Source organism: Bos taurus, chromosome 3 (assembly GCF_002263795.3).
Source record: "Bos taurus isolate L1 Dominette 01449 registration number 42190680 breed Hereford chromosome 3, ARS-UCD2.0, whole genome shotgun sequence".
Lineage (NCBI taxonomy): Eukaryota > Metazoa > Chordata > Mammalia > Artiodactyla > Bovidae > Bos > Bos taurus.
This window is the reverse complement of record NC_037330.1, coordinates 81,518,168-81,543,733: the sequence shown is the minus strand read 5'-3', so window position 1 is coordinate 81,543,733 and position 25,566 is coordinate 81,518,168. Positions and strand designations below refer to the sequence as shown.

Below are 25,566 nucleotides of genomic sequence, written 5' to 3'. Positions count from 1 at the left end.
GCGGTTATGTCTTTTGGCATTACCCGCCCCCTGTTTTGGCATAATTGGAGACGCTAACTCTGCTGTCAGACTGCCTGGGTTTGACCACAATTCCCACCCCTCCCCAGCACCCTGAGTAGACAGGTGCCCTGATTTTCTACCTCAGGCTTTCCAATCTTGGAATGAAGTTAATAACGGTACCTACCTTATGGAATTGTTGAGAAGATCTCTTGAATGTCAGCTTCTCAGACACTGAGAGGACAGTGGACAACTGTCCTGGACAACTTTTTTTTGTTTTTGAAATTCTCTATGTATAAGAATATGAATAATACTACAGAATTTGGTATATTTTAAATTTCTCTTCAACAGATTAATGACTGCCACATGAGCCATAATTGTGCCATTTACGAGGTCTTTATAGATTTTATTAAAAATGTGTAGATGGTATCGATGGGTATTGAAACAGTTTAAGGCTGCAGGATTGTGCCTTCTTTCTTTGTGACTGTACTGGTAAATTGTTTTGAAGATTGCATTAGACATCCAAATTTAAGGTCACTGAGGATTAGGTCATTGTAGACACTGAGCATAGTAACTCTCCACCCCTGTGTATCTCACACTGGGTGAGGGAGACTCTGACTTTCCTCTCCCAGAGTGGAGGGGCTCCTCGTGCAGGACCCTAGATGTGGGATGATTGTGAACTGAGGGCTGGAGTAATGCTCAGGCTGACTAACCCCGGAGCTGTTGGGAGATGTGGCCTGCCTGCCCATCTAAGGAGAGCAGAGTGTGACTTTGCTTTGGTGGAGCTGACACACCTGGCTGTGGGCTTCTCCACTGAGGTGCTGGTGGGAGGAAGGAATCAAGGCCAAGAATGTTGTGTGTAAACTGACACTTCATACCGGAGATTTTGAAGTCTCCTTCCCACCTTCTTCCCCCAAATGATCACAGACAGAAGCCTTCTTTTCCCACAGAAGACAGTGTGCCCCTTTTGTGTGACCGACACTGGCTGTTTGGAAATTCCTTGTGCATCTCTCTCAACTCAGTTTCTAAGGAGACGTATCATTCTTACGGGCACAGTCAAGGGAAGATGCAGAGCAATGAGAAGGCAGTATGCATTTATTTCTGTTTTTAAAATGTATTTTATTGAAGCATGCATTTATTCCCAAGCCATTTCTAAGGCTGTATCTATCTTGAACTGTGATTTTGGCCAAGTCTCTAGACTGCTATGGGCCTAATTTGCTTCATCTGTCAGATGAGGAAGTTGTATCAGATAAGAGGATTAAAAAATCTTTTGTTTAAATCATTGGTGCCTTTTCCATTCACCTGAGTATGTAATGCAGAGAAATGTGGAATTGTTCCTGTTGAAGATGGAGCTATTGCTTGGGTCTCCTGTCTTTGTAACTGCAAATCCTCCAAGGTTCCCTGTAAGGATACTTCCAGAAATCCTTAGGCTTGAGTCATGACCTAGTTGAACTTGTAAGAAATGAGAATACTGAAAATAACACTACATGACACTTCAGTTTTATATCTAAGGAGAGAAGGACCCACATATGGATTGTCACATTAAAATGTGTACCCCTTTCAAAAAGTTATAAATTTGTGAACTCTGGGCAGGGGGAAGCCCCAGAGTGGTTGGTTATTAAACTGTGACACACAAGCAGCAAAAAAACCTGCAAAAAACAAAACACATAGCTTGCTAAATAAGTCTTTGGCCTCTAAGGCCACCCAGCTATCACACTGTAAACTCAGTGTCACTGGCCAGAAAAGGCCCTCGGATAGCCACTTGTTCCCTCACACTTGGCCTTTGTGACACTGGGCTGGCCACCAGTCTCGTGAGAATGCTGGTTCGTGCCTGTGTAACCTCAACTTGTCACTGGATCAGGATACAGGATGTGGCGTGGCTGGGGGCTTCTTGGAAGAGCTTGTGCATCCTGTGAACATGGGGTCGCTCCCTGCCAACTGCTGAGATGAACCAGTAATCCTTGTGGAGAGCACAGGCTTTTATCAATGAGAAGGATTCAAGGCTTATTATTTTTTTTCCTTTGCTCCAAATAACACTCCCACTGTTCAGGCTTAAATACCAAAACCTTATGGTTTGCAGAATCGGTGCCAAAAAGTCACTCATCAGTGAAACTGCAAAGATAATAGCTCCTATTGATCAACTCCGGAGAAGAATGGCTTGCCCTCCTGCAGAGGTCAGGAAAGATAAGGGATGGAGTTTTCTCAAACATGCTGGATTTGCCTAAATTGGATAAAACCGCATAAAAACACTGATGTTCTAAAAGAACTGGTGACTGATTCAGGAAAACCTCACAAAATGAAAAGATCATCTTGGATTAGTAAGGCATGCAAAATAGAGTCTTTCTTAAAGTACAGCAAATGTGTTATTTCAAACTGAGACAGTGACACAGCCACTAAACTGGAGTATATCCATGCAGAGTATGTTCATCCGCCTTTCTAGACAGAGGGAAAGGCATGAAAGATCTTAAATATCCACTCTATGCTGGGCACCCTCCTGGGTGCAGGACCCCTTTGGTTGATAATCTGCTCTAGTCCTTACCACATTTCCTATGAGATGGCTTGTATTGTCCCCATTTTTCAGATGAGAAAATAGTGGTCAAAAGATGTTAAGTAACTTGGTCCTGATCACAACATTACTAATAGTGGCAGAAATTAGTATTTTAATGTAGGTGTGTATTTTCATTAAAAATTCTACTGTCTCCTAGTTGGCATGTACGAATTTACTATTATCACGGTGATGTTACGCAAAGAGAGGCTGCTAGTCTGGTATTAAATATCTCATCCTTTTGCCACAGTAAAGAGAGTAAGAGAGGAACTGAATCCATCACTGGAAGTCCCGTAGGGTCAAGACTGGTGGTCACATCTCTCTAAGGCTGCTGCTGACCTTGGAATCAAGGCTGCTTAAATCAAGATGTGCTCAATTTTTCTCACTTAAGATTCAGTCTTCTTTTCAGGAGGTGAGGGGGAAGCTTATTACACATCATTGTTGTGAGGGACAATTACTAACATTAAACTTTTCACATTAAATAATCCAGCCTTACTTAAAAAAAAAAAAAGTAGCCTAAGAAGATAATATTTGTCAGGGAGAATATTCATATTTAAAACTATTTTATCTGTTTTTATTATCATTTTATCTGAAGAGCTGAACATGTGGTTATCTCAAGGAATAGATCTTGAAGCTGAGAACAAAATTCCTCAGAATCATCACAATCAATTAATGAGGTTATGAATTGAAATTATCTTTTCTGTAGCGCAAGAACTGAGTGGTAATTAGTGTCCAGGGACACGTGGGGGAACAGTTTTACTGTTAGCAGTGCCAAGAATCTATTCATTTGTCATCAGTCTCAAATTATATTCAATCAGCAATTCAAATTCAGGCTAGAAAAACCAAATGACATATAGCTTACTTTCTATAAAATTAATACTGTAAAATGAAACCTATGTTTCTGGCAATTTAGCTGTGAGCAGCAGTAAGATGAAGCTATGAAAATATTGAATGTAAATGCTGTCAAGATCTGTCTTAATCCCACCACTTCCCCACCCTTTGCTTCTTTGCCTGAGTGGCCGCTGTGGCTGCCATGCTTCTATTCCCAAGCTCCCTGAAGTCTGGGTACTGGAGTGCTTGATGAGCCTTTTTATAAGAGGAACCACAATGGTCCAAAATACTGCAAACAAGGGGCCTTTATTCAAAGAGCCAAAGTGGGTGGCAGCAGCAGGGGGCTCAGAGTGGAGTTGTGGTTGGAGTCACACGTGGAGGCCTCTAGAATGTAGACAATTAGCACTTCCTGGTAAAATCACCTTCATGAAACACCCATTTCTAGGACAAGTGGTTGATAACAGGAGCACTGCCTTCTCCAGTGGTTTTCTATTAAGCAGTTTTCTTACTTGGGCAAATTTTCCTTTTTGGCTTCATATTTTGGAATTCTGTTTGCTGTAAGATCCCAGCCTTACTGCCCATCTGACTTCGGTTCCCCTGAAAAGAATGCATGCTGTTGTTGGCTCAGGATGTGGGAGGTGACCGGGGCCTTTTGGGGTGGGTAGGTTTTGTGTGGCTTGTCTACTTTCTTTCCCACCTGTTTTCTTTCCCACCTGGACAGGGGAAGAAGAAAGCCAAGAAGGTCTGCACAAACCAAACAACCCCTTTGTCTCTGCTGTGCATGGCAGGTTGATTAGAGACTCAGTAGACAAGCTAGAAGTGGCCTCTGCAAGGTCTCCGTGGGTAAACATCCTGTCCTTGGCAAAGCTCACTGATGACGGCATGCGGCTTCTATGGCCATGTGGCAGATGGCCTCCATCAGTAAATAAGGAAATGTAGAAGAGTGTGCTTATCTTGGTGAAAGGGTAAAGCCAGAGAGAAGTAAGGTGAAAAACAAGTCAGGTTTCAGGCTTAACAACTGGGCAGCATGGGCTGGCAGGAGGTGTGTGGGTGGTAGAGTCAGACAGACCTAGGTTTAAATACTAGTTCTTCCTCTGCCTTGCATTCTAACACAGATCCGTTTTCAGTGGCTACCTAAAAGAACCGTGTTGAAAGGCTGTAAGGCAGATCCCGGGTTTATAGGCAAAAGGATCCATAATTGATCAATGATATCTGAAGAAAGCGGATGTGATAGCATGGGTGCCATAGATCTAATGACCCAGTCTCTGGGCTCTCTGAGATCCTACCTAGCACAAAAGCTCTGTAATAGATGTGTGTGTGTGTGTGTGTGTGTACATGGCCTAAGGGGAGATTAATGCAATCCTATTAAAATGTGCTAGTAGGATGTGTCATGGGTTTTAATAAAAGCATTGTTTGTATACTACAGTATATCATAAAGAGTTTGAAAATTTTCATAGTGTATCATGTCCTTAATATTTTGGATTTGCATGTTTGCTTTAATTTATGGTGGTTTTTAAAGTTATCTTTGAATTTTGGTTTCCACAAATTACTCTCCATATTAAAATCCTTAGCTTCCATTTGTCTTGACTGAAGGTTTCAATATAAAGAAACCAATTTGTCTATTAAGAGAAATGCTATGAATTCACAAACACAAATGAAACCAGCATCAGGAGCAATGTTGATCTCATGTTTCATGGAAAGACTATTGACTTTATTAACGTAAGACTGGTCTTTCAACAAGAAAAGGAAGAGTTTGTATTTGATCATGTTTGGTCATTTCTGCAGGTTTGGTTTTTTGTCAATGAAATATTTGTATTTAATTTTCAAGCCTGTGTTTTAAAGGAAAAAATCCTCAAATCTGGCCTCCAGTATGTTTGTCTGGATAGCCTCTATAATACAGGCGCCTCTGCCTGGCAGGCTGAGCAGACATTTAAGTTTAATAAGCTATGGGACTGCGTGGTCTCTCTCGGAAGGCAGGGCCTTTGGAAATCTCCTGTAATGCTTCTAACAGTCCATAAGTTACTATATTTAATATTGCCCTTGTCTTTCTCCCCTCCCTTCTCTTTATTTTCAGAAACAGAGTTGTCAGTCACTGCTGAGTTAGTGCCTACCTCATCATGGAACATTTCAAGTGAGCTCGACAAAGGTACACAGTGGGGACACGCAGGGCGGAAGTGGAGGAGGGGAGGCGTGAAACGCCAGGTTTACTCCTGGCATGGCTGTCCTTGAAATCAACTGCTTTTTAGATCACCAGAAGGAGGCAGGGGCCAAAATAAATCCCCTGTTAACTTTGTGATCAGTTAACATTTAATTACTTGGAATTCTATTATTTCTGGAGAGGGTTTTTTTTTTTTTTTTTTTTGCCTCTCTCTTTCCTTTCCCTTCTTCTTCTAAAGAGTTCCACATGGTAAAAATGCTTCAAGATGTGAAAAAGGGTAGTTTCTGACCTTCCTGACACTGCATCCAGTGGATCTTATTTAGAGGATTTGATTCTGCCTGAGCCAGGATTGATCAGAGATGTTTGTTGGGTGACCTTTTACGGTGAGTATTTGATGTGCTTGCAGGGTTCAGGGCAGAGTATCTGGAAGGTTTGTAATTGCCTGCGTGTACAGATGGCCACTTCCTGTGTGCAGCTGGAGAACAGGCTCCTGCTATGCGGCTGTTGTAGCATTAATTAAGACCCACCATATGCTAAGCACTGGCTACTCTATAGAGATCCTATGTCCTGGAAGATAAATCAGGCCATGTTCAAACCCCCTGCAATTGGCTCATCCTACCTTTCCAGCTTATTTCTCTTTAGACTGCTCTTTTACGTGTCTCCAGCCAACTTTCTGTTTCATTGTCTATATCCTGTGCTTTTCTGCTTCTGCCTTTTGTCTAAGCTGTTCTTTCCATCTGAGTTGCCCTTCCTTCCTTGCCAGTCCCCACTCTCTCCCTCTACTGGGCTTAGTCGCTCAGTCATGTCCAACTCTTTGTGATCCCATAGACTGTAGCCCACCAGGCTCCTCTGTCCTTAGGGATTCTCCAGGCAAGAATACTGGATAGGGTCACCATGCCCTCCTCCAGGGATCTTCCCAACCCGGGGATCGAACCCAGGTCTCCCACATTGCAGACAGATTCTTTACCGTCTGAGCCACCAGGTAACACATTACTTAAGTTTGAGCATATAGTCTATGTTAGCCACAGTCTTATCTAATCCCTCAGCAGGAAGTAGCCTTTCTGTATTTGGAACCCCATGCTGCTGCTGCTGCTGCTAAGTCATGTCAGTTGTGTCCAACTCTGTGCGATCCCATAGACAGCAGCCCACCAGGTTCGCCCGTCCCTGGGATTCTCCAGTCAAGAACACTGGAGTGGGTTGCCATTTCTTTCTCCAATGCGTGAAAGTGAAGTCACTTAGTCGTGTCCGACCCTCAGCAACCCCATGGACTGCAGCCTTCCAGGCTCCTCCATCCATGGGATTTTCCAGGGAAGAGTACTGGAACCCCACAGTCTTTTCTTATGTTCATCTCTTAGCATTTTCTGTGTTATATCATGGTGATTTACATAATTGTCTATCTTGCCCTTACACCTGGAAATTCCTTGTAGGTAGGATATCTATTTTGTTCTTTTTTTTCTTTCTCCTGTCTCTATCAAAAAATCTAGTACATACTCTCATTCATAAGAAATTCTCAATAAATATGTGTGGAATGATGAGTGAGTCTTACTGTATCTAGAGTCATATATATGGATGGGCTATATCCATATATATGTGTAAGAATACTCACATTCAACAGTCTTATCAAGTTTCTAATTTAATTCAGGTGTGATTCTAGGTTCTGGAATTATAGTGATGAAAGGAGCTCAAAAGTCACTGTCAAAAATTGCCTTGTATGATCAGTTCTCCTTTGTCTGCTCATGTATTCAATGGGAGTTGGATTTGCTCCCTAAGGAAAGAGACTGTTACTTTATAAAACAATAATAGGCAAATTTAGTTTGCTGGTTATACTTTTTAGGCATTTTAGAGTGGCAGGATGAGGTGAGATGTCTTTTCACCTTAGATCAGAGGACATTTGCAGTAATTTTTATTGTCAAATTTGATGTGGACATTCTTTTTCTTTTAAAACAATATTTATTTATTTGGCTGTGTCAGGTCTTAGTTATGACACACTGGCTCCTTAGTTGTGATGAACAGGCTTAGTTGCTTCATGGCATGTGGGATTTTAGTTCCCTGACCAGGAATCAAACCTACATCCCCTGCATTGCAAGGCAGATTCTTAACCATAGGATCACCAAGGAAGTCCCTGGACATTCTTTTTCTAAGTAAGAATTAAAACAGAGACGTAAAATATGTTACGCCTCTCCATCTTCAGCACCAAGCATAGTGCTTAGGAGGCAATAGATTTTCAACAAATATTTGTGGATATTTTTAATGGAAAAGAAGAAATAAGTGCACTAAATGTGCCTACTCCGTGCTAAGCACTGTGCCAGGGGCTTTCGAGTATGTGAATTTACTTGGCAAGCTCTTTATGGAACCAACAGAAAGAAGTATATATCTTTACACATTACATGTTGCTGATCAAGTTCCAGTTATGGCTCTAGAAGGACATAATGTGTGTGTGCTCAGTCGTGTCTGACTCTTTGCAACCCCATGGACAGTAGCCTTCCAGGCTCCTTGTCCATGAAAATTTCCAGGCAAGAATATTGGAGTGGGTTGCCATTTCCTGCTCCGGAGGATCTTCCTGACCCAGGAATCGAACCCACGTCTCTTGCATCTTCTGCATTGGCAGGTGGATTCTTTACCACTGAGCCACCTGGGAAGCCCCGAAGGAAATCAGTATGTGCTAAAAAGGCAACAAAGCTACCAGTAAGAACCTAGCCTGCCAGACTATGAATTTCTAGCAGACTAGCACTATAATTCGGAGAAGGCAATGGCACCCCACTCCAGTACTCTGGCCTGGAAAATCCCATGGATGGAGGAGCCTGGTAGGCTGCAGTCCATGAGGACACTAAGAGTCAGACACGACTGAGCAACTTCACTTTCATTTTTCACTTTCATGCATTGGAGAAGAAATGGCAACCCACTCCAGTGTTCTTGCCTGGAGAATCCCAGGGATGGGGGAGCCTAGTGGGCTGCCGTCTATGGGGTCACACAGAGTCAGACATGACTGAAGCGACTTAGCAGCAGCAGCAGCAGCAGCAGCAGCAGCCCTTCAAGAAAGAAGTACTATCAAGAGTAGAGAACCTACTGATCAAAGGGTGAAACTAAGGCAGTGGCCAAACTCCTTTGATCGGTTAGCATGGCCTCCCAGAGAGCATGAATGGCTTTCCAGGGCTTCTTGATGTCTTCTTTCTCTAGAAGATATTTAGTGTATGATCTCTACTTCCCATTGAGAGTGTAAGTGAAAGACGATTGATTCGTTTGTTCATTGAATGGTGAAATCTTTATTGCTTCCTACTCTGATCTGGGCATAGTCTGAAGAATCAGGATCAAAAGATGAATCAGACCAAGGTTTCTGTCCATCATGAACTCAGAGCTGAGAGAGAAAGACTAGTATCTAAAGGCATAATGAAATCTTTCTAGTCGGATAGAGTTGTCAAGGGACATTCCTTCCGATCACAGAGAGATGTTAGTGTAAATATACAAGGGGGAAAAAATCCATCACCAGGCTGGTGTGCAGAAAGGAGAAATCCCCAGGTGCCTGAAATGAAGAGCAAGCAGTGATCAGTGGGAAGGAATGAAACAAAAGGTCCTGTGAAAACATGGGAAATATGTATGATTCTTAGGGGGCTAGAGTTTCAGAATCCTATGGGGATGAGAGCTGAGGCAATAGGAAACAAACTCCTTACCAAGGCTGTCAATGAAGAATGAAGGGCCTTAGCATGAAATAAGGGAATTTCTGCCGAAGATTGAATAGGGAAGTCTGTCAACTATGCTGGGCCACTGGGATCACCCTCAAAAAAATTAAAACCCCAGCCTATGCTCTACATGGGTATGGGGTTGGGGTACTTCTCTTATAGTGCACAAGCCACAAACCAAGAAGATAATGTAAAAACTGTGTCTGGAATTGATTAAACTATGAGATCCTGAGAGGGGCAGCCTAAAGCCAAGTCATAAAAATGTCTCAACATTTTTATGTTGCATGGGTTTACCACAAAAAACAAAATTTAAAAACTCAAAACCACAAAACAACAAAACTCCTGATGTTAAGTGTACTTTTAAATATTTTAGTGTGTAGAAGAGAGGGAAAAAGCCACCATTAGTGAGAGTCAGACAAAAGACATGGAGAAGTTCCTATCTTAGAAACTACAAGCAATAGATCAATTTGAGAGAGTAAGTATGTTTAACATGTTTTCTGGTAAAAGAGGAAATAGAAACCATAGGGCAAGTACAGGATAAGATGACCGAAAAGTAGACATTTTACATGAACTAAATAGAAATTCTGTAATTTAAAAATAGAGTTATAGAAATTAAAAATTCATCAAATGCGTTAAACAGTAGATGTACTCAGCTGTAGAGAGAAGTGGTGAACTGAAAGATAGATTCAAGATAATACGGTAGTTCAGAGATTAGAACATCACCTTAGCCATTCCCTCACCCGCTTTTCCCCACAGTGCTTAGACAGACACTAAGACAACATTCCAGCCTTGGTGGACTTTGCCTTCTAGAGGGAGAAATAGACAATTATGAGTCCTTTCATTGACCCCATTGACCATGCTATCAATAATACCTCAAAACATTTAATGTGGGTGTGCCATATCGCCCCATATATGTTTTGCTGCAAATCCTTACCAGGCTGTATTGACATCAATTCTGGGCCCATCTCTTTTAAAGTCAGGGCTCTCTTATCCTTTGGCAGCTCTTATTGCCCAACACAGTGCCTGGTGTGTAGTGGAAAACATGTGTTAAATTGTATGGGTTCCAACACCATCTGTGCCAACTTATAGTTATTATGTGTGAATTCCTACTAGGGGTGGGGCACTTGCCAAGCATGTGAAGGCATCATTTGAATTCACAGCATCCTGTGCAGTAGAACAGGCAGGCATCTGAGGCTCAGGGGGTTAAAGAACTTGGCTGAAGGGCAAAGCTGATGAGTGGTAGTGCCAGGATTCCCACCAAGGCCTCCAGGCTAAGTCCAGGGAGCCATGCCCAACATGGCAGCTGATTACGCTATCTCCCTTGCATTCATATTCCCTCCTCCAGTGGGACAATTGCCCTTACATGGAGAAGAAGTAAAATAAAAGTCTGTCACTTGGTATTCTCTAATGCCTTTCTGTTCATCGACCTGCTCTATTCCACTTGTAATCCCAGATTGGCTTCTCAGCTCTGTTTCACCCATCAGTCCCACTCTGGTTCCCCAGCTTCATGCTGATCCTGGTTTTCTGTTAAATGAGTCCAGTCAGTGGCATTAAACAGTTACCTGTTTATCCTTTCCAACAGGAAATGAAATTTAAAAGAGACAAGGCCACCCGGGAAGAGCCGTTGAAAGCTACTATTGATGGGGCACAGGGGTAATTTCTGAAACAAATGCTTCAGAACCAAGTGCCTCCTAAAATAAATCGATCTACAGGGGCCTAACCTCAGCTTCCCCATGGGGGTTTTGGGGTGGGGCGTGAGGAGGGCCTCTTTCCCCCTCTTCCATTTTCAGTCACATGAGGTCTCAGAGGTTCTCTATAGAAAGCCAAATGTTTCTTTTGGAGAAAGCACTGGAAATTGCACCCGTAGGTAGCAGAAAGGGAGGGAGCCTCAGCTTAAAAAAAAAATACTGAGGCCTGATTCCAACTGCGAATAGTTCTCTGTGCTGACAGACTAGATTTGGGGGTATTTTGTCCTGCTTTGCTTTTTTAAGAGCTGGCTTTCTCTACCAGCTCGGAGCTTTACACATAGCAGGGAGGCATACAGCAAAGTTCTTATGAGCATGAACTCTGGAGTTACTATGACTCTGAGCTTCCTTTTGCTCACCTGTGGAGCAGAGGCCTTGGTCTTTATCAGCTGAGATTGTTTTCCTGGCCAGCTAACACATCTGTGGGTCACTCTTGGGTTGTGCCCTAGGATACCTGCTTGCGTGGTTGCAGTAGACAGATACATGCTGGCCTCAGCCCCTTAGCTCACTGTCAAGGGCTGTGGCCTTGACTCAGGGAATGGTTGCTTCCTCTGGTCCCCGCTCTCTGTTACTAGATTTGTCCTTGGTACATAAAGAGTCTATTTAAATGACATTGGAGTTTGGTTCACAGCTAGACCTCCTGGGGCAATTGAGTCCTTTCTTTGTCTTCTAATTATATGTTTCTGGAGCAGGGGCAGTGGGTGAAGGGGCCAGAGATGAATGAACTGGATCAGGAGTCTTGGTACTTGGCAAGCTAAAGTATAGTCTTCCTAGGACTAGTAGCTTGTCAAAGGAATTTCTGGGGATATCCGTGTGGTATTCTAAACCACCCAAGTTCAACAGGCTTTAATCTTATGCATTGTCTTCTAAATATTGATAGCACTGTTTGCTTTGAAAGACTGATATCATCCTGCCACTACAAAAGCACTTGGAGGCTATATAACCCTTATATAGAAAATGGGAGAAGTAGTCTCACTCCAAAGGGTTACATAGAGTCTAAAGCCCCACCCAGGTGGCTCAAATGGTAAAGAATCTGCTTGCAATGCAGGAGACTCGGGTTCAATCCCTGGAAAAGGGGATGGCAACCCACTCCAGTATTCTTGCCTGGAGAACTCCATGGACAGAGGAGCCTAGCAGGCTGTGGTCCATGGGGTCACACAGCGTCAGACATGACTGAAGTGACTGAGCATGCACGCATGCACCCACTCCAGTATTATTGCCTGGAGAATCCCATGGACAGGGGAGCCTGGCAGGCTACAGTCCATGGGATCACGAAGAGTTGGACAGGCCTGAGCAACTAAGCATGCACACACGCACAGTCCCACCGTAGTCTCTAGAACAAATAGCTACTCATTGCAGGTAATGCTATTGCCCCCACCCCTTCTTATTCCCAAGGGGAGGGTAGTATGATCCATTGAATGAACACTTGACAAAAAACTTAGAATCTACTCACAGCTCAAATCCACAACCAGTTCAGTGACTTGTAAATTAAGCTTTAGGCGTCAATGTTCACACCTATAAAAAGAGAGTTATCAATCCTTCTTCTCTAAGGCTTCAATGCTATAGGGTCCAGTATGATAGCCACTAGCCACCTGTAGCTGTTGAGTACTTAAAATATGGCCAGTCCAGAATGAGATCAGTGTGACTATAAAACCTAAACCAGATTTCAATGGCTTATCTCATTGGAAAAAGACTTAAAATACCTTATTAATAACTTTTTAATTGACTATATAAATCAATCACTTAAACAGTTATAGAAATCCAATCATTAAAACTATCATTTCCCATATATCAAATTTAGTGAAATACTCAGGGAAACTCAGCCTGGTGCTCTGTGATGACCTAGCGATGTGGGATAGTGGGGTGGAAGGGAGGTTCAAGAGGGAGGGGATATATGTATGCTTATGACTGATTCACATTGTTGTATGGCAGAAAACAGCACATTATAAAGCAATTATTCTCCAAATAAAAATAAATTTAAAAAAGAAGAAGCAGCAACTATATATGTATATATATATTATTAAAATTAATTTCACCTGATCTTTTTTAATGTGGCTACTAAACAATTAAAAATTACACATATCACTTGCATTATAATTCTGTTCAAAGCTGCTGTTCTAATGAACCAACAGCTAGAACCTCAGATGAATCTCCTAACCTATGTTTTCTCCTTGCAACATGAGGAAATGTTTTTATATCTATACAAGATTTAATGTTCTAGGAACTGGTTTTTATTAAAAGAAATTTTTTGAAAACTGATTTTGTGTGTTTGTGTGTGTATGTGTGTGTGCTTCAGTTGCTTCAGTCATGTCTGACTCCTTGCGACCCCATGGACTGTAGCCTGCCAGGCTCCTCTGTCCATGGATTTCTCCAAGAATACTGGAATGGGTTGCCATTTCCTCTTCCAGACCTAGGGATTGAATCTGCATCTCCTACATCTCCTGTTTGGCAGATGTGTTCTTTACTATTAGTGCCACTTGCTGCTGCTGCTGCTAAGTCACTTCAGTCGTGTCCAACTCTGTTTGACCCCATAGACGGCAGCCCACCAGGCTCCCCCATCCCTGGGATTCTAGGCAAGAACACTGGAGTGGGTTGCCATTTCCTTCTCCAATGCATGAAAGTGAAAAGTGAAAGTGAAGTCGCTCAGTCGTGTCCGACTCTTCGCGACCCCATGGACTGCAGCCTACCAGGCTCCTCCGTCCAGGGACTTGCCAGGCAAGAGTACCGTAGTGGGGTGCCATTGCCTTCTCCAGTGCCACCTGGGAAGCCCCAATTTTGTGTGTGTATAATGCTTAAAAATATGTCAAGTACTTTATGTGTAATGGATAAGCATTATTGATTATAATCTCATCATTAACGCTCAAGAAAGGCTATATTTTAAATAATCTCCCTCCTGTGGAGAAAAACTTTATAGGTTAGAAGTCCAAAGTGTAATGGTTACATGAAGGATAGCAATGGGACCCCAGAACAAGTGAGGAAACCCCAGGTCAGGCAGATGTTGGGTATATTCGAACAGTGCTCTGATGATCCAGCATTGCCTCTGACTCTCAGACTTCACTCTGCTCTGTTCTGTCTTGCTGTCTCTGCTCCACTGGCTTCCTTTAGTTGCCTCTAACAAAGTGCTTTCCTCACCAACGGCACTGTCCAGAATCCCCTTTCTCTTGCTTTCTCCCTCCTTTGTGTCTTGAACTAATTGTCATCTCCTCAGATAAGCTTTTCCTGGTCATCCATAGTTTCCTTTTCCTTTATAATGATTTTAAAAAGTAGGGGAAAATCTGGTCTAGGTTTGGAAGCAGTGAGACGAACCCCTTCTTGATAAGGAAGCAAGGGAGCTTCTTGCTAACTCTACTGCGTCTGGTTTACCCCTCATTGACTCAATACAAGCTTTCAGTCCCTTTGCCTGGAACCCAGCATGGAAGCATGTGACATGGGAATCATTTCCTTTTCAACCAAGCTCCTCTCTCCAGGACTCTTGTTAATCCTCTTTACTTGACAGGTCCTTTCACTTTAGGGAAGGGAACCTCCAAGATGAGAACTGTGGGATTTTGTCATAAAATAGAATAGAAAGGACCCTTTATGGATAATCTTGATCCTTCAAAGCCTGCTCCAAGGAGAGAAGTTGGCCACTGAACACCACCCCTGGGGCAGAAGGAGTCAGCCTCCCATTCAGTACTCTGTCCAGCTGTCATTCCAGCTCTAGCACCAGCTCTCAGCACCACTCCTTCCATCAGACTTCTCTCCCTTCCCCGGTGTGCTGCTGTCAGTGGGGCTTTCAGCTGAGAGGCCTGGGGCCCTCGGGTGTTCTGCAAATGGCCAGCATGGCTGTGTGAGGGGCACAGAGCTCCCCCAGCAACTACAGCCCAGTTGAGACAGAGTGGCAATTGAACAAGCCTGGAGATGTTTATGCTCCTGTGCTTACCATTTAGAATCAGGATAGAGATTAATCTACCTCCTACCATGGGTCTCAGATTCCTTACTCACTTGGTACTATTTTCAGTGTGTACGTGTGTGTATGCTCAGTCGTTTCAGTCATGTCTGATTCTTGTGACCCTATGGACTGCAGCCCATGAGGCTCCTCTGTCTATGGGATTCTCCAGGCAAGAATACTGCAGTGGTTGCCATGCCCTCCTCCAGGGGATCTTCCCAACCCAGGGGTTGAACCTGCATCTCTTACATCTCCTGTATTGGCAGGCGGGTTCTTTACCACTAGTGCCATCTGGGAAGCCCATTCCTCACAAAGACAAATCACAGTCTTGCATTGATAAACAATCAGGAAGCAGCAGAGAGAACGTTTCTTGATACTTCCAGGCAAGCTTTGTCTTGCTGATGTCTTCGACTAGATTTAAACCTGCCTACGTAGAGACCTTCCTGAGCACCCACTTCAGAAATGGCTTTGGAATTTGGCCTCAAGCTGCTTCTAGAAACTTGTGGACTAGAGTCCTACTCACAGGGATTATAGGAGGCCTTTGTAGTGGCACCCCACTCCAGTACTCTTGCCTGGAAAATCCCATGGATGGAGGAGCTTGGTAGGCTGAAGTCCATGGGGTTGCGAAGAGTCAGACACAACTGAGCGACTTCACTTTCACCTTTCACTTTCATGCATTGGAGAAGGAAATGGCAACCCACTCCAGTGTTCTTGCCTGGAGAATCCCAGGGACAGGGGAGCCTGGTGGGCTGCCGTCTATGGGGTCGCACAGAGTCGGACATGACTGAAGTGACTTAGTAGCAGTAGCAGTTGTAGTCCTGGGCCTACAGGACTGGTCAACCTTTGTTTGAGGACTCGAAAGGACATTTGGACTTAGAGGCCTCTTGCTTGACAAGGGAGGGAGAAGAGACTCTACAAAATGCCATGAGGCTCCTGCCCCAACATCCATCTCTCCACCCCCTCCACTCCTTCTTGCTGTGTTCTGGAACCAGTCACTCATGGTTCCCCATCCTATTTAAAGCCACTGTGAAAATTCTGCTATTCGCTATGGTAAGAGTACCCTCCCACCCACTTGCCACCCTTAAATACCCTGTACAAATTCATCACTTGGAATAAATCTTTCCTGACCCCACCATCCCCCACAGAAAATCACGTCTTACTCTGTAGGGGAAGTGGTCATGCCCCATTGCACTGCTGGGGAATGCTGATTCCACGTATATATTTTCATTTTCTTTCTCCTTCCTCTCTCGTGCAAGGAATATGCATTAAGCATCTTTTCCATGTCAAAGAAAGCCCTCATGGCCCAGCCATTCTAATAGGAGGGTCAGTCAGGAAGGGCACTATGGAAAGTGCTTTCAGAGCCACAAGAGTAGCTTGCCAGGCTGTGAACCCCTTGACATCAGAAGTTAGGTGTTATTTCTGCGTCCCTGTAGCTCTAACTCTAGTCAGTTCAGTTCAGGCGCTCAGTCGTGTCCAACTCTGCGACCCCGTGGACTGCAGCACACCAGGCTTCTGTGTTCATCACCAACTCCCGGAGCTTGCCGAAACTCATCCATCGAATTGGTACAGATATTTGAATAGATAAATAAATGAGTGGTGAAAATCAGAACATCAGAATTGAAAGGTACTTTAGACTCATTGTCCTCTAACACTGCTAGTCTCAGAATCACCTGGAGAGACCCAGGCTCACTGAAGCAGACTAGACCCTAAGTCTCTATAATTAAATCAGCTTCCCAGGTGATTCTGATTCTCTTCAAAGTTTGAGGTCCACTGATAGAGCTGTAGGTCTTAACCCCTGCTGTGACTGGGATGATTTAAAAAGTTGTTAATACCTAGGTCTGGGCTTCCATGGTGGCTTAGATGGTAAAGAATCTGCCTGTAATGCAGGAGACCCATGTTCGATTCCTGGGTCAGGAAGGTCTCCTGGAGAGGGAATGGCTACCCATTCCAGTATCCTTGTCTGGAGAATTCCATGAACAGAGGAGCCTGGTGGGCTACAGTCCATGGGGTCTCAAAGACCGAGTGACTAACATTCAATGCCTAGGTCTGTTCCCCACCCTCATTCTCATTTCACTTTTCTCATACACAGTCTGACTTGAGTGGTTTAAAAGCTCTCTGGGTGATTCTAATGTGCAGCGAAGCTGGAGAACCACTGGTATAGAGTTCTAGGCTAACCTACAGATCTTACCATAGTGTTCTAACAAGTGATTTAGTCAGGTACAGATGCTTGGAACTTTCTCCATTTCTGTGCTTAATTTTCTGAGGTAATACAGAGAAGAACTGGGCTTGGAGTGAGAAGTCCTTGGTTTATATTTGAGCTCTGTGGCTAACTCAATTTCTTGAAAATTGTGCTTTACTTTTGAGGGTTTTTTTTTGTTTGTTTGGTTTTTTTGCCCTTTTTATCTGTAAAATGGGAGAGAACACCAGACTGCCAGGGTTGTCTTGAGCACAAATGTGATGACAGAGGTAAGAGGGCTGAGCTAGGTCCCAGACCTGACTATTAATAAATAAATATAGAGATAGATTGACACTGATATTGACTTAACATACTTTTGAAGATGTCTGAATAAGTTGGCATAACTCCATCACTTATTTAATGTGGCCATAGGGAATAATATTTTCCTGCCTTATAAAGTAACACCACAGTTACCATATACTGAGAGTTTTTTATGTACTGTAAACACATAAAGTGATTTACATGTATTATTGCATCTAATCCTCATGATAATTCTAAGAGATATTATGTCCATTTTATGGATAAACAAACTGAGCCATGGACAAATGTAATTCACTGAATGCTGCTGCTGCTGCTGCTAAGTCGCTTCAGTCATATCCGACTCTGTGCGACCCCATAGACGGTAGCCCACCAGGCTCCCTGTCCCTGGGATTCTCCAGGCAAGAAGACTGGAGTGGGTTGCCATTTCCTTCTCCAGTGCATGAAAGTGAAAAGTGAAAGTGAAGTCGTTCAGTCGTATCCGACTCCTAGCGACCCCATGGACTGCAGCCTACCAGGTCCCTCCATCCATGGGATTTTCCAGGCAAGAGTACTGGAGTGGGGTGCCACTGCCTTCTCCAAATTCACTGAATAGTGCCCCCCCCCAAAACATATGTCCACATCCTAATCCCCAGATCCTATTAAATTTTTATTATTTATAAAAACAGTGTTGGTAATGTAATTAAATTAAGGAAAGGACCTTGAGAGGAGATCATCCTGCATGTCAAGATGGGCCCTAACTGTCTACTGGTGTCATTATATAAGCTAGTGGCAGAGGGAGATTTCCTACAGACCCACAGGGGAGGCTGCAGAGATTGGAGTGGTAGAGCCACAACCCAGCAATGCCCCAGAAAATGAAAAGAGGCAAGAATGAATATGGTCCCCAAAGGGAGCAGGGTTCTGCCTGATTTTGGACTTGCAGCCTCCAGAATTGTGACAGAATAAATTTCTGCTGTTTTAAGCCACCAAGTTTGTAGTAATTTGTTACAGCAAAATCAGGAAACTAATAAAAGCAATTTCAACAATTTGCCTAATATCACAAGCTGTGAAACTAGAATTCAAACCCGTGTCCTTACCCCAATATAGTCTAATGCCTCCAAACTGAATTGGAATTTGTACTAGAATATCTTAGATTCATTTGCTCGACAAATGTATATTGCATGCCTACCATGGACAAAGCCTTTTCTAGGGTCTAAAGATGCAATAATGAACAAAACAGAAATGGTCTTGCCTTCAGAAACTCTTAAAGGGCTTCCCAGGTGGCTCAATGGTAAAGAATCCGCCTGCATTCAGGAGATGCAGGAGACGTGGTTCGATCCCTGGGTCAGGAAGATCCCCTGGAGAAGGAAATGTCAACCCACTCCAGTATTCTTGCCTAGAGAATTCCATGATCAGAGGAGCCTGGCGAGCTACAGTCCATGAGGTTGCAAAGAGTTGGACAGGACTGAGGGACTAAGCACACATACACTAAATTCAAGAGACATTTTAATAATTAATTTACACATGTGCTATACTAAAAATAATTTAATTGAAGCCATGATAGATGATTTAAAGGAGAATTATGAAAGCATAGTTGTATAAAAACAGACTGTAACCCTGGAACAAAGGGTACATCCTCCTTGGCTAGGCCCAGCTAATAGCCACCTGAGGTCAGGGTTGCTCTGCAGCTCTTCTGGCCTGTTTCCTGAGAGGTAACACGTCTACAACTTCATTTTAGTCCTCCTGCACTTCAGGAGAAGCCAGTCCAGATACAAGGCAAGTCTTTTGCTTGGGATAAGGCACACAATAGGAGGAAGGCAGTAAGGCCTTCAGCAGGCAGTGAGCTCTGCAACCCATTACAGACATCATTCTGAGGCAGTGGAGTGTGGGGAACTGTTTTTAGACAAGGTTGGAAATTTTTGCATTCCTGTGCCAGGCAAGATTTCCTGTAGAGCCCTGAGAAGCTCACTAATCATCTCTTTAGTTCCAAGTGATATTACTTCAGGGCAGTTCCTGTCAAGGCCCCATGCTTTAATATCTCTTTGCTTGGGTTTATTCCATCAAATGCTTCATTTGCTTTGAAAAAATGCCCCGAGCCTCAGCTGGCCCAGCAGCTTAGGAAGTTCAACTCGCCGCGTGCCTCAGAGGGCTCCTAGCTCTGACCCTGATTGCTGCAACTAAGACTAACTTATTTTCTGACCATTTTCTGCAAATGATTTCATTTTGGGGGCCCTACATCAACCCTGATCCACTCCAGGCTTTGCAGTACAGTTGTGTAGAATACCAGTTGATTTGCGAGAATTCTTTATCCATGGCCTTTACTTATCCTCTGAAATCAGAAAGCTGTGTTTTCCTGGAGATCCTTCGCAGGTCTCTCATTTCAGTCCTTTCCCCCAACTCTTATATTCCCTTATTCCTTCAGCAGGTTTTTATAAAGTGCTAGCTGTGTGCCAGGCATTGTAGTAAAACAGAGTAGTGAAAACACAAAATTTCTCACATGAGCTTCACTTCCTGGTGGTATCAGCAAACTCCTGTGTGGAAAGTTCTGTTCCAGCTAATCCTTCTTGAGTTCCCTCTCTGTCCCCGGCACTGTATTAGACATTTTACTCACAATACCATCCCATTTAATGTGCTATCAAAACCCTGTGAGGTAGGTAGTATTATGTCCACTTTTCTAGGCAGGAAAATAAGCTTAGAGAAGTAGAGTGACTCAGCTCATAAATGGCAGAGCCAAGAGTCAAATCCAGATTTTTCTGACCTCAAAGTCCATACTCTCCATGACTACCTAGTTCTAAAGTAATAATCCATGTTCATTGGAAGGTAAAAAATAATGGCATTATAAGCTTATGAAAATCCTTTCTGGAAGAGGGTATTCTTAATTACCCTTAGGTGATTTTTCTAATATGTGTTTTTGCTCTAATTTCTGCATTTTCTTCAATAAATATCCTGTACTCTTGTAGTCAGATAAAATATAAGTACAATACATAAGAAAATAAAAAACAAGTACTCAAATACATGGACTTGCACGTTCATAGTAACACTGTTAATGATAGCCAGAAGATAGAAACAGTCTTGATGTCCATTCAGTTCAGTTCAGTCGCTCAGTTGATGTCTATTAGTGGGTGACTACACTGACAAGTTGTGGTATGCACACAACAGAATATTATTCAGCCATAAAAATGAGTGGAATACTGATACAGATTCAGAGTGGATGGACCTCAAAAATGTTACACTAAGTGAAAGAAGTCAGATGCAAAAAGTTCCATGTTCCATTCATGTAAAAAAAATATCCAGAATACTGCAATGCCTAGAGATTGAAAACGATTAGGTTGTTGCCAGGGGCTGGGATGAGGGAGAATAAGAACTGCTTAACAAGTCTGGGGTTTCTTTTTCAGATGAGGGGCATATTTTGGAAATAGATAGAAGTGGTGGTAGTGTAACACTACAAATATACTAAATGACACTGAATTTTGTAATTCACTTTAAAATGGTTCCTTTCACATTATTTGAATTTTGCCTAAATAAAAATAAGAAAATTCAAAATAAGTAAAAGAGACATTGATACGCTTTTATCCTACTATTCTTTACTGCTGGTACTGTGTGCTATAAAAATGAATTTGAAATCTCCATGCCAGGGCTGTTTTTATTTAGAGTTGCAGCCCCTAATCCAAGTAAGAGTCTTGGCCTGCCCACTAACTAAAGTAACTTGGGCCAGTCACTTAACCTCTTGGAACTTTAGTGCTCTCAGCGGTCACACAGAATAATGTCCACTGGGATCATTATCAGATCCTAATAAGATAATGTTGTGCTCTGCAAACTGTAAAGTGACTTACATTAATTCCCCCAGGCTTTGTTTTTACATCAAGAACCACTAAGTAGGGACTTCCCTGGCAGTCCTGTGGTTAAGATTCCATATTTTCATTGTAGGGGCATGGGTTTGATCCCTGTTTAGGGGATTAAGATCCCACATGCCATGTGGTGTGGCCAAAAAAAAAAAAAAAAAGAATGACTAAGTTATTAGAAATCATCTCCAACTGCTTATCAAGTATGTGTGTTAAAAGAATCATGAAAACAAAAGTAAGTGGTGAAATCTTGGTAACGTGTGTATATTGAAGTGTGTGTGTTAGTCACTTCAGTTACATCTGACTCTTTGTGACCCCATGGACTGTAGTGCACCAGGCTCCTCTGTCCATGGAATTTCCCAGGCAAGAATACTGGAGTGGGTTTCCATCTCCTTTTCCAGGGGATCTTCCCAACCCAGGGATTGAACCTGGGTCTCCTGCATCACAGGCAGATTCTAATGCTTTTTGTTGTTATTGACAATGTTGTTTTTTATTTGTGGGTGTTTTGTTCTTGCCTTTGTGATAAAGTCTATTCAGGTAAAGACAAATATTTTGGCTGGGGATGGGGAGAAGGCGAGGTTTAGAGAACAGGATACATGTACCCCAATGTTCATTGCAACATTATTTGCAATAGCCAAGACATGAAAGCAATCTAAATGTCCATTACAGATGAATGAATAAAGATATGGTGTGTGTGTGTGTATATATACACACACATACATATGGATATATGTGTATATATGTATGTATATCCAGTATATATGTGTGTGTGTGTATACATAACAAACTGTAATGTTACTCAGCTATAAAAAAGGATGAAATAATGCCATTTGTAGCAACATAGATGAACCTAGAAATTATCATACTAAGTGAAGTAAGTCAAAGACAAATATCATATGATATTGTTTATATGTGGAATCTAAAAAAAAGAAAAAACAATGATACAGATGAAATTATATACAAAATAGAAACAAAGTCACAAACATTAAAAAAAAAAATTATGGTTACCAAAGAAGAAAGGGGAAGGAGAGAGATAAATTAGGAATTTGGGATTAACATATGCAAACTACTATATATAAAATAACCAATGACCTACTGTATAGCATAGGAAACTATTCTCAGTATTTTGTATGCATCCCAGGTGGCTCAGTGGTAAAGAATCTGCCTGCCAATGCAGGAGACACAGGAGACGTGAGTTTGATCACTGGGTTAGGAAATTCCCCTAGAGGAAATGGCAACCCACTCCAGTGTTCTTGCCTGGAAAAATCCCATGGACAGGCTGCAGAATCGGACAGGACTGAGCAACTGAGCAGCAGACACACATAAGGAAAAAGAATCTGAAAAAGAATTTATATATAGATGTGTGTATATTTGTGTGTGTGTAGCTGAATCACTTTGCTATATACCTGAAACTAACACAACATTGTAAATCAACTATATTTTAACTTTTTAAAATCTATCTGCATATTTACAGTCCCTAGCAACAGTGTCGGAGAAGGCAATGGCACCCCACTCCAGTACTCTTGCCTGGAAAATCCCATGGACGGAGGAGCCTGGTGGGCTGCAGTCCATGGGGTCGTTAAGAGTCAGACAAGACTCACGACTTCACTTTCACTTTTCACTTTCATGCATTGGAGAAGGAAATGGCAACCCACTCCAGTGTTCTTGCCTGGAGAATCCCAGGGACAGGGGAGCCTGGTGGGCTTCTGTCTATGAGGTCGCACAAAGTCGGACACGACTGAAGCAACTTAGCAGCAGCAACAGTGTAGGAGAATGCACCATTCTACTTATTTTCACTTGAGCTAAGTATTGTCATTTTTTTAGTCACTATCAATTTTAAAAGCAAAAATGGAATGTCATTGTTATTTTAACTTTCATTTCTTTGATAACTAAGGTTGAATTTTTTTCTCCATTCAGTGGCATTTTTTCCTCAATGAATATCCATTCCTTTTTCTCACTTTATTAATGTATTTATCTTTTTTACTGCTTTGAAATCTGCATCTTTAAAACTAGCTTTTAATTTTGCTATGTTATGTGTTCCTTTTTCATACAGATAACTTTTAACTTTACAAAAGCAAATCTAGCAATCCTTTCCTTCATGATTTTTTACTTTGATGTCATGGTTAGGAAGGCCTTTCCTTCCCCAGGGTTATAGAAGGATTTATATTTTCTTGAAGATATAAGTAAACACTTCCTTTTCAAAATCTGGATCAAGTTGAATAATATTCCCAGCCCTAGAAAGAGCAACAAATTAATCTAGTGCCAGAGTCAACTGTATCTCCACAGCTTGGTCACACAGTATCTCCCAGATAAACTGCCCCATAGATGCACAACAAGCTGTGGGAAATTCTTAAAAAGATGGGAGTATCAGACCAGCTTACCTGTCTCCTGAGAAACCTGAATATGGGTCAAGAAGCAACAGTTAGAACCGGACATGGGAGGAGGAGCTAAGATGGCGGAGGAGTAGGATGGGGAGAACACTTTCTCCCCCACAAATTCATCAAAAGAACATTTAAACGCCGAGTAAATTCCATAAAACAACTTCTGAATGCTGGCAGACGACATCAGGCACCCAGAAAAGCAACCCAAGTCTTTGAAAGGAGGTAGGAAAAAATATAAAAGACAAAAAAAAGAGACAAAAGAGGGAGGGACGGAGTTCCTTCCCTGGAAGGGAGTCTTAAAAAGAGAGAAGTTTCCAAACACCAGGAAACCTTCTCATTGCCGAATCTGTGCGGAGCCTTGGAAGCACAGAGGGCAACATAACAGGGAGGAAAAATAAATAAACAGTTAAAACCTGCACACTGTGAGCCCTACAGTAACTCCCCCAGCGGAGAAGCAGCACAGATGCCTGCACACGCCACTAGCAAGCCGGGGCTGGGCAGGGAGGCGCGGTGCGGGCTGCAACACTTAGAGTAAAGATCTGGCCTGAATACCCTGAGCACTATCTGAGCAAAATAATTTGGGCTAGCAAACCAGACTGTGGGATATCTACCACGCAAAAAGCCAGCCCTAACCTAAGATACCGCCAGGCCCGCGCACTGAACAAAGGACTGAACAGAGATAGCGGGCGGCAGACCATCCCCCTCCAGTGACAGGCAGCCAGAGACGGAAGGGGACAATCGCAGCCCCAGAGAGACATTATCTATAAAACTGTAAGCAGGCTTCTTTGCTAACTAAAACTTCTTGGGGGTCTGGACGGTCAACATCTGCCTGAGAAGGTGTGCCGGTTGCACACCTAGATAACCGAGTGGCAGAGAGGCGATAAGTCACAGCAATCGTGGCGCCAAACACCTCATCACCTGAGCTGCTCGGATCTGGGAAGGGCATGAAACGCAGGCCCAACCGAGTCTGCGCCTCTGAGGACTACCTGAGTGCCTGAACCTGAGCGGCTTGGACCTGGGAGGTGCAGGCAGCCCAGGGCCAGCCACGGATGGTTCCTGGCGGAGCAATCTAGAGCCTGAGCAGTGTAGGCAGGGAGGCTACACGTGCCGTGAGCCGGGGGCAGACCCAGTGTGGCTGAGGCACTGAGAGCACACGCCAGTGTTATTTGTTTGCAGCATCCCTCCCTACCTCCCCACAGCGTGACTGAACAAGTGAGCCTAAAAAAAAAAAAAAGTGTCCTCCACCGTCCCCTTTGTGTCAGGGCAGAAACCAGACACTGAAGAGACCAGCAAACAGAAGAAGCTATAACAGAGGGAACCGCCTTGGAAGCTACAGGCAATAGATTAAAACCCTGAGGTTAGTACCAACTACATAGGAAGGGGCCTATAGATCTTGAGAAATATAAGTCGGACCAAGGAATTAGCCAAAAATGAACTGAACCCACAATACTTACAACAAAACCAGAGAAAGTCCTAGATATATTTTTACTATTTTTACGATCATTCTTTCTTTCTTTCTTTCTTTTTTTTAATTAAAAAAAAAAATTTTAAGTCCTCTATTATTCCTTTAATTTTCACTTTTATAACTGATTACTTTCCAAAAAAAAAGACCCTATTTTTTTAAAGCAAACTTCATATATATATATATTTTTATAATTTTTTTTTACCTTTTTTTTCCCCTTCTTTTCTTTAACATTGTATTTTTGAAATTCCAAACTCTACTATAGATTTTTAATTTTAGCTTTTTGGTATTTGTTATCAATTTTGTACCTATAGTTTTTTTTTTTTTTTTATAATTTCTGTGACCCTATTTTTTTTTTCTTTTTCTCTGTTTCTTTCTCTTCTTCTTTTAAATAACATTACATATCTGAAATTTCAAACTCTAGATTTTTAATTTATGCTTTTTGGTATTTGTAATCAATTTTGTGCCTGTAGTTTCTTTATAATTCATGTAACTTTGTTTTTGTTTGTTTGTTTTTTCTCTCTCTTTCT

General features: G+C 42.6%; 1 protein-coding gene across 2 annotated transcripts in view; it reads left to right on the top strand.

Moving 5' to 3' along the window:
* ROR1 (receptor tyrosine kinase like orphan receptor 1) overlaps nucleotides 1–25,566 on the top strand; it is a 469,060-nt gene that overhangs the window by 257,999 nt on the left and 185,495 nt on the right. For both annotated transcript variants that reach the window (XM_024990121.2, XM_015465329.3), the window contains exon 2: nucleotides 5,448–5,519. In XM_024990121.2, coding sequence (XP_024845889.1) covers nucleotides 5,448–5,519 — 72 coding nt within the window. The remainder of the gene's footprint in view (nucleotides 1–5,447; nucleotides 5,520–25,566) is intronic.